Raw genomic sequence first — 11029 nt, 5'->3', positions numbered from 1 at the left:
TCGTACCTTTGGCAAGATTGTTCACTACTACCAATACCACGATTGTTCACCACATCCCAATACCACGATTGTTCACCCCGTACCAATCCCACGATTGTTCACCACGTACCAATACCATGATTGTTCACCACGTACCAATACCACTATTGTTCACCACGTACCAGTACCACGATTGTTCACCACGTACCAATAACACGATTGTTCACCACGTACCAATACCAAGATTGTTCACCAGGTACCAATACCGCGATTGTTCACCATGTACCAATACCACGATTGTTCATCACTACCAATACCTAAATTGTTCACCCCGTACCAATGGCAAGATTGTTCACCTCGTACCTTTGGCAAGATTGTTCACTACTACCAATACCACGATTGTTCACCACATCCCAATACCACGATTGTTCACCCCGTACCAATCCCACGATTGTTCACCACGTACCAATACCATGATTGTTCACCACGTACCAATACCACTATTGTTCACCACATATCAATACCACGATTGTTCACCACGTACCAATACCACGATTGTTCACCACGTACCAATACCATAATTGTTCACCACGTACCAATACCACTATTGTTCACCACATATCAATACCACGATTGTTCACCACGTACCAATACCACGATTGTTCACCACGTACCAATACCATAATTGTTCACCACGTACCAATACCACTATTGTTCACCACATATCAATACCACGATTGTTCACCACGTACCAATACCACGATTGTTCACCACGTACCAATACCACTATTGTTCACCATGTACCAATTCCACGATTGTTCATGATTGTTCACCACGTACCAATACCATGATTGTTCACCACGTACCAATACCACTATTGTTCACCACGTACCAATACCATAATTGTTCACCACGTACCAATACCACTATTGTTCACCACATATCAATACCAAGATTGTTCACCACGTACCAATACCACGATTGTTCACCACGTACCAATACCACTATTGTTCACCACGTACCAATTCCACGATTGTTCATGATTGTTCACCACGTACCAATACCATGATTGTTCACCACGTACCAATACCACTATTGTTCACCACATATCAATACCACGATTGTTCACCACGTACCAATACCACGATTGTTCACCACGTACCAATACCACAATGTTCACCACTACCAATACCACGATTGTTCACCACGTAACAATACCACTATTGTTCACCACGTACCAATACCACAATTGTTCACCACGTATCAATACCAGGATTGTTCGCCACTACCAATACCACGATTGTTCACCACGTACCAATACCACTATTGTTTACCACCTACCAATACCACGGTTGGTAACCACGTACCAATACCAAGATTGTTCACCAGGTACCAATACCGCGATTGTTCACCACGTACCAATACCACGATTGTTCACCACTACCAATACCTAAATTGTTCACCCCGTACCAATGGCAAGATTGTTCACCTCATGCCTTTGGCAAGATTGTTCACTACTACCAATACCACGATTGTTCACCACGTACCAATACCACGATTGTTCACCACGTACCAATACCATGATTGTTCACCACGTACCAATCCCACGATTGTTCACCACGTACCAATACCAAGATTGTTAACCTCATACCTTTGGCAAGATTGTTCACCACTACCAATACCAAGAATGTTCACCACATACCTATTGCAAGATTGTTCACCACGTACCAATACCATGATTGTTCACCACGTACCAATACCACGATTGTTCACCATGCACCAGTACCACGATTTTTCACCACATACCAATACCACTATTGTTCAACTTATACCAATACCTAGATTGTTCACCACATACCAATGCCACGATTGTTCGCAACGTACCAATACCACAATTGTTCACCACTACCAATACCACTATTGTTCACCACTACCAATACCACGATTGTTCACCACGTACCATTGTTAACATTGTTCACCTCGTACCTTTGGCAAGATTGTTCACCACGTACCAATACCATGATTGTTCACCACGTACCAATACCACTATTGTTCTACACATATCAATACCACGATTGTTCACCACGTACCAATACCACGATTGTTCACCACGTACCAATACCACTATTGTTCACCACGTACCAATACCACGATTGTTCATGATTGTTCACCACGTACCAATACCATGATTGTTCACCACGTACCAATACCACTATTGTTCACCACATATCAATACCACGATTGTTCACCACGTACCAATACCACGATTGTTCACCACGTACCAATACCACAATGTTCGCCACTACCAATATCACGATTGTTCACCACGTACCAATACCACGATTGTTCACCACGTACCAATACCACAATGTTCGCCACTACCAATACCACGATTGTTCACCACGTACCAATACCAAGATTGTTCACCGCGTACCTATTGCAAGATTGTTCACCATGCACCAATACCACGATTGTTCACCACGTACCTATTGCAAGATTGTTCACCACGTACCTATTGCAAGATGGTTCACCACGTAACAATACCACTATTGTTCACCACGTACCAATACCACAATTGTTCACCACGTATCAATACCACGATTGATCGCCACTACCAATACCACGATTGTTCACCACGTACCAATACCACTATTGTTTACCACCTACCAATACCACGATTGGTCACCACGTACCTATTGCAAGATTGTTCACCACGTACCTATTGCAAGATGGTTCACCACGTACCAATACCAAGATTATTCACCTAGTACCAATACCACAATTGTTCACCATGCACCAATACCAAGATTGTTCACTACGTACCTATTGCAAGATTGTTCACCACGTACCAATACCACGATTGTTCAACACGTACCAATACCACGATTGTTCACCACGTACCAATACCACGATTGTTCACCACGTACCAATACCACTATTGTTCACCACGTACCAATACCAAGATTGTTCACCCCGTACCAATGGCAAGATTGTTCACCACGTACCAATACCACTATTGTTCACCACGTACCAATACCACTATTGTTCACCACGTACCAATGGCAAGATTATTCATCACGTACCAATACCACTATTGTTCACCACGTACCAATATCACGATTGTTCACCACGTACCAATACCACTATTGTTTACCACCTACCAATACCACGGTTGGTAACCACGTACCAATACCAAGATTGTTCACCAGGTACCAATACCGCGATTGTTCACCACGTACCAATACCACGATTGTTCACCACTACCAATACCTAAATTGTTCACCCCGTACCAATGGCAAGATTGTTCACCTCATGCCTTTGGCAAGATTGTTCACTACTACCAATACCACGATTGTTCACCACGTACCAATACCACGATTGTTCACCACGTACCAATACCATGATTGTTCACCACGTACCAATCCCACTATTGTTCACCACGTACCAATACCAAGATTGTTAACCTCATACCTTTGGCAAGATTGTTCACCACTACCAATACCAAGAGTGTTCACCACATACCTATTGCAAGATTGTTCACCACGTACCAATACCATGATTGTTCACCACGTACCAATACCACGATTGTTCACCATGCACCAGTACCACGATTTTTCACCACATACCAATACCACTATTGTTCAACTTATACCAATACCTAGATTGTTCACCACATACCAATGCCACGATTGTTCGCAACGTACCAATACCACAATTGTTCACCACTACCAATACCACTATTGTTCACCACTACCAATACCACGATTGTTCACCACGTACCATTGTTAACATTGTTCACCTCGTACCTTTGGCAAGATTGTTCACCACTACCAATACCGATATTGTTCACCACGTACCAATACCACGATTGTTCACCACATCCCAATACCACGATTGTTCACCCCGTACCAATCCCACGATTGTTCACCACGTACCAATACCATGATTGTTCACCACGTACCAATACCACTATTGTTCTACACATATCAATACCACGATTGTTCACCACGTACCAATACCACGATTGTTCACCACGTACCAATACCACTATTGTTCACCACGTACCAATACCACGATTGTTCATGATTGTTCACCACGTACCAATACCATGATTGTTCACCACGTACCAATACCACTATTGTTCACCACATATCAATACCACGATTGTTCACCACGTACCAATACCACGATTGTTCACCACGTACCAATACCACAATGTTCGCCACTACCAATATCACGATTGTTCACCACGTACCAATACCACAATGTTCGCCACTACCAATACCACGATTGTTCACCACGTACCAATACCAAGATTGTTCACCGCGTACCTATTGCAAGATTGTTCACCATGCACCAATACCACGATTGTTCACCACGTACCTATTGCAAGATTGTTCACCACGTACCTATTGCAAGATGGTTCACCACGTAACAATACCACTATTGTTCACCACGTACCAATACCACAATTGTTCACCACGTATCAATACCACGATTGATCGCCACTACCAATACCACGATTGTTCACCACGTACCAATACCACTATTGTTTACCACCTACCAATACCACGATTGGTCACCACGTACCTATTGCAAGATTGTTCACCACGTACCTATTGCAAGATGGTTCACCACGTACCAATACCAAGATTATTCACCTAGTACCAATACCACAATTGTTCACCATGCACCAATACCAAGATTGTTCACTACGTACCTATTGCAAGATTGTTCACCACGTACCAATACCACGATTGTTCAACACGTACCAATACCACGATTGTTCACCACGTACCAATACCACGATTGTTCACCACGTACCAATACCACTATTGTTCACCACGTACCAATACCAAGATTGTTCACCCCGTACCAATGGCAAGATTGTTCACCACGTACCAATACCACTATTGTTCACCACGTACGAATACCACTATTGTTCACCACGTACCAATGGCAAGATTATTCACCACGTACCAATACCACTATTGTTCACCACGTACCAATATCTCGATTGTTCACCACGTACCAATACCACTATTGTTCACCACGTACCAATACCACGATTGTTCACCACGTACCAATACCACGATTGTTCACCACTACCAATACCTAGATTGTTCACCCCGTACCAATGGCAAGATTGTTCACCTCGTACCTTTGGCAAGATTGTTCACCACTTCCAATACCATGATTGTTCACCACATACCAATACCACGATTGTTCACCACGTACCAATACCATGATTGTTCACCACGTACCAATACCACAATTGTTCACCACGTACCAATACCACGATTGTTCACCTCGTACCTTTGGCAAGATTGTTCACCACGTATCAATACCACGATTGTTCACCACTACCAATACCACGATTGTTCACCACTACCAATACCATGATTGTTCACCACGTACTAATACCACTATTGTTCACCACGTACCAATACCACTATTGTTCACCACGTACCAATGGCAAGATTATTCACCACGTACCAATACCACTATTGTTCACCACGTACCAATACCACGATTGTTCACCACATACCAATACCACGATTGTTCACCACGTACCAATACCACTATTGTTCACCACTACCAATACCCAGATTGTTCACCACGTACCAATACCACGATTGTTCACCACTACCAATACCCAGATTGTTCACCACGTACCAATGGCAAGATTGTTCACCACGTACCATTACCACGATTGTTCAACACGTACCAATACCACTATTGTTCACCACGTACCAATACCACGATTGTCCACCACGTACCAATACCACTATTGTTTACCACGTACCAATACCACGATTGTCCACCACGTACCAATACCACGATTGTTCACCACTACCAATACCATGATTGTTCACCACGTACCAATGGCAAGATTGTTCATCTCGTACCTTTGGCAAGATTGTTCACCACGTACCAATACCACTATTGTTCATCACTACCAATACCACGATTGTTCACCACTACCAATACCATGATTGTTCACCACGTACCAATACCACTATTGTTCACCACGTACCAATACCACTATTGTTCACCACGTACCAATGGCAAGATTATTCACCACGTACCAATACCGAGATTGTTCACCATGTACCAATACCACGATTGTCCACCACGTACCAATACCAAGATTGTTCACCACGTTCCTATTGCAAGATTGTTCACCATGCACCAATACGAAGATAGTTCACCACGTACCTATTGCAAGATTGTTCACCCCATACCAATGGCAAGATTGTTCACCACGTACCAATGGCAAGATTGTTCACCACGTACCAATACCACGATTGTTCACCACGTACCAATACCAAGATTGTTCACCACGTACCAATACCACTATTGTTCACCACGTACTAATACCAAGATTGTTCACCCCGTACCAATGGCAAGATTGTTCACATCGTACCTTTGGCAAGATTGTTCACCACGTACCAATACTAAGATTGTTCACCACGTACCAATACCATGATTGTTCACCACGTACCAATACCACGATTGTTCACCACGTACCAATACCGAGATTGTTCACCACGTACCAATACCACGATTGTTCACCACTACCAATACCCAGATTGTTCACCACGTACCAATACCACGATTGTTCATCACTACCAATACCAAGATTGTTCACCACGTACCAATGGCAAGATTGTTCACCACGTACCAATACCACGATTGTTCACCATGTACCAATACCAAGATTGTTCACCACTACCAATACCACGATTGTTCACCACGTACCAATACCACGATTGTTCACCACGTACCAATACCAAGATTGTTCACCACGTACCAATACCACTATTGTTCACCACGTACCAATACCACGATTGTTCTCCAGGTACCAATACCAAGATTGTTCACCACGTACCAATACCAAGATTGTTCACCACGTACCAATACCACGATTGTTCACCACGTACTAATACCACTATTGTTCACCACGTACCAATACCACTATTGTTCACCACGTACCAATGGCAAGATTATTCACCACGTACCAATACCACAATTGTTCACCACGTACCAATACCAAGATTGTTCACCACGTACCAATACCAAGATTGTTCACCACGTACCAATACCAAGATTGTTCACCACGTACCAATACCACGATTGTTCACCACGTACTAATACCACTATTGTTCACCACGTACCAATACCACTATTGTTCACCACGTACCAATGGCAAGATTATTCACCACGTACCAATACCACTATTGTTCACCACGTACCAATACCAAGATTGTTCACCACGTACCAATACCACTATTGTTCACCACGTACCAATACCACGATTGTCCACCACGTACCAATACCACGATTGTTCACCACGTACCAATACCGCGATTGTTCACCACGTACCAATGGCAAGATTGTTCACCTCGTACCTTTGGCAAGATTGTTCACCACGTACCAATACCACGATTGTTCACCACTACCAATACCACGATTGTTCACCACGTACCAATGGCAAGATTGTTCACCACGTACCAATACCACGATTGTTCACCACTACCAATACCACGATTGTTCACCACGTACCAATGGCAAGATTGTTCACCTCGTACCTTTGGCAAGATTGTTCACCACGTACCAATGGCAAGATTGTTCACCACGTACCAATACCACGATTGTTCACCACGTACTAATACCACTATTGTTCAACACGTACCAATACCACTATTGTTCACCACGTACCAATGGCAAGATTATTCACCACGTACCAATACCACTATTGTTCACCACGTACCAATACCACGATTGTTCACCACGTACCAATACCACGATTGTTCACCACGTACCAATACCACGATTGTCCACCACGTACCAATACCACGATTGTTCACCACGTACCAATACCGCGATTGTTCACCACTACCAATACCACGATTGTTCACCACGTACCAATACCAAGATTGTTCACCACGTACCAATGGCAAGATTGTTCACCACGTACCAATACCAAGATTGTTCACCGTGCACCGATACCAAGATTGTTCACCGTGCACCGATATCAAGATTGTTCACCGTGCACCAATACCAAGATTGTTCACCACGTACCGATACCAAGATTATTCACCGTGCACCGATACCAAGATTGTTCACCGTGCACCGATACCAAGATTGTTCACCGTGCACCGATACCAAGATTGTTCATCGTGCACCGATACCAAGATTGTTCACCGTGCACCGATACCAAGATTGTTCACTACGTACATTAGTACATATTGCTCCTATAAAGGCCACATAATGTATGATTGTGACATCGTAACGCTGAACCAAACATTTTAACCACATTATCCTGCTATTAATTCAATGAAAACACGAATTGTCATTTTTGTAGTTTATTTGAACATCATTTGTAAGTAACATATGTCCTGTAGTTTGCTAAAAATAGTATACAACAAAATATATAAAGATTAATTCAAAATATAATATAAGTACAATTACATTGCATCGAGGCACTCAACAAAAACGAAGTTGAACTTGTCAGAAACCAAGGCGCCGAACAAATATTTTACTCCTCATGATTTTCATTTTTCAATGAAAAACGTTGGAACCCCTTTCAAAACTGCCCTGTTAGGGTAATATCCGGGTTATTAAGTTAGCTACGCCCCAGCAGGGAATCTGCACTGAATACTGGCACACTAATATACACATGGACAATGATTATGAGGTAAAAGTAACAGGCATGTATACATGAAAGATGCATGACTTGAAGAAGAGATAGAATAGTGGTTAGAATATATCCGTGTTATGAAGCAGTAGTCTTGAGTACATATTAAAATTATAGCTTTAAGACTTTTGTAATGCTAATTAACTTGTGTTGGAAAACCTCGTGGACCAATCCCTTCGCATGTTCTTTATTATATGAACGTTAACAATGTTTCATTGCACCGTTTCTGTTTCTCTATTGTTTTCTTCATCATACATTGTGTAAATATATCATCATGCATTACAATATGATTTAACTTATATAACACAATTTAAACTTTAAGATAAATAAACGACATGTATGTATGTTTACTTATTGTGTTTTAATCTGGAAATGTCTATAATTTCAAATACAAATGTAATGCATATTTTGATGAATTATTACATTACTGATTGTCAAGAAAATATGGTTGGTTCATTCCTATACACGTAAGCATATTACACGAATTAAAAACAGCAACATTCTTATTCGTCACAAACAGATCTTAACCAAACTTGATATATAAATAATCGTGCACTTAACATACGTACATACATTTCGTCATCTTAAATACTTCTAAAGCACATTCACAGATTTACAGTTTTGACTTTTTTTTCTCGGATCCAGCTTATTTTGGCATCAATGCCTTCAATTCAGTTTTGTAAGTTAACTCACAAAAATAACAGATTTTAGTTATTTGGAAAACTCTTTTCTTTCTTAAAGCGTTAGAAACGCTTTTAGCCATAAAACATTTTGAAAGTAAAAATATATAATTAATTGCGATCTGGTCTTTTGTCAGCAGTCTTATATCACTGGTTTCAAAACATTGACGCAAAAAATGGCTCATTCCACAACAGATAACAAATTGTCATAACAGTCAATCTGTGAGAGTGCAGCCTTTAATCTCCTTTCCACAGACGTAAACCTGGACACATTTTCAGACCTCTACTTCCTATGAGTGGAGGAGCATGGACACGAGAGCCAGAGCGATGACCGACATGAAACCGGGCACAAGGACGGCGGATGCGCCGGCGGTGGGGCTCAGATCGTAGCTCATGTAAACCCTTCGGGCACCCAAAGGCTGCACGGGTCGGTAGTTCTTGTCAATTTTGTCATATGCCACGGGAGTGTAGCCCGACTTCTCTGCTACATGGTACACCTTTCTGAACTCCTCCAACTGCAACATTATAAAACACATCCAAGTCTGTTATACCTTGCAGTAGACGAAAGCTTGTCTTTCAGATACAAACAGTCATACCATAGAAATAGCCATAGTGTCTGTAAATGTTTATTTTAGTAAAAATATAATTATAATTAATAAAAACTCTTGCGAACCTGTCTCTCGCTGATTTTAATTGGCGGGATAAGGACGGTCCACGTGACAATCTCAAAGCAAGGGGGCGTGGTCAGACTTCCCTGGTAACGGAAATAGGGCACGTGAGTCCCGTTGGAACTGCCAAGGTCATGGAAGGTCAAGTTCCTCAAGTTGACATTGACAGTCGTATTTCCACCTGAAACCACACAAAGTGTGGTGTTAGTTTTATTAAAACAATTTGACTCAATTTATACAGATTGACTTTTGTTTAATTCGAATTGAGAACAATCACCAAAACACACTATAAAACTAGTTCAAAACGACTGTAAAGCAACCGTGATTACCTTTGTATGAAATGTCACTGAATGCACTGATGAGGTCTACATAGTTGTCGTTGTCATCACTGGTTACCTGCATATAAATGTGCACATGTTTACAATACAGACTATCAAACAGGCGATTAAACACGATATATAGGCAATAAAACCGTACTTAAACAGCAACTGAAGAAATAATATAGCCCAGTTCCAATTGTATATGAAGATAACAGAATAAAAGTCGCACATTATCACATGTACAACATATAGACTCGCATCGTGCATATATTATAAGCTACGGGGTAAGTAGGTGACCCGATATGGGATATACGGGGCAATGGAAACCATATTAGGCTGCGCCCCGTGTATCCCATATCGGGTCACCTACTAGCCCTGTACACTGTGGCCCTGTAACGTATATATCCCGTCGACAACCTGTTTACATGTTTAAATGTTTCATTTATTCATCGGAATCGGAAAAAAAGACGCCAATATGGTACAGTATAAATTTGGTGACCCAATATGGAAAAATATGGGGTCACCGCGTGACCAGTCCTGGACCAAGGCGTGGCGTCATTTATGTTGGAGGCGTGAGATATATAATACTAGAACCGTGCATATAGACTCGCATCATGCATACATAGACTTACATCGTGTATGTATAGACTAGCATTGTGCATATAGACTCGCACCGTAAAT

At 41.7% G+C, this 11029-nt stretch overlaps 1 protein-coding gene across 1 annotated transcript in view; it reads right to left on the bottom strand.

Moving 5' to 3' along the window:
* Positions 1 to 8332: 8332 nt before the first annotated feature.
* LOC128232340 (uncharacterized) overlaps positions 8333 to 11029 on the bottom strand; it is a 44742-nt gene continuing 42045 nt past the window's right edge. The window contains exons 12-14 of the mRNA XM_052945841.1: positions 10358 to 10424; positions 10034 to 10209; positions 8333 to 9875 (exon numbers count right to left, since the gene is read on the bottom strand). Of these exons, the coding sequence (XP_052801801.1) occupies positions 9651 to 9875; positions 10034 to 10209; positions 10358 to 10424 (468 nt within the window). The 3' untranslated portion in view covers positions 8333 to 9650. The remainder of the gene's footprint in view (positions 9876 to 10033; positions 10210 to 10357; positions 10425 to 11029) is intronic.

The sequence above is a fragment of the Mya arenaria genome, chromosome 4 (genome assembly GCF_026914265.1).
Source record: "Mya arenaria isolate MELC-2E11 chromosome 4, ASM2691426v1".
In the NCBI taxonomy this organism is placed as follows: domain Eukaryota; kingdom Metazoa; phylum Mollusca; class Bivalvia; order Myida; family Myidae; genus Mya; species Mya arenaria.
Note: the sequence above shows the minus strand (reverse complement) of the source record. Positions and strands in the feature narration are given on the sequence as shown.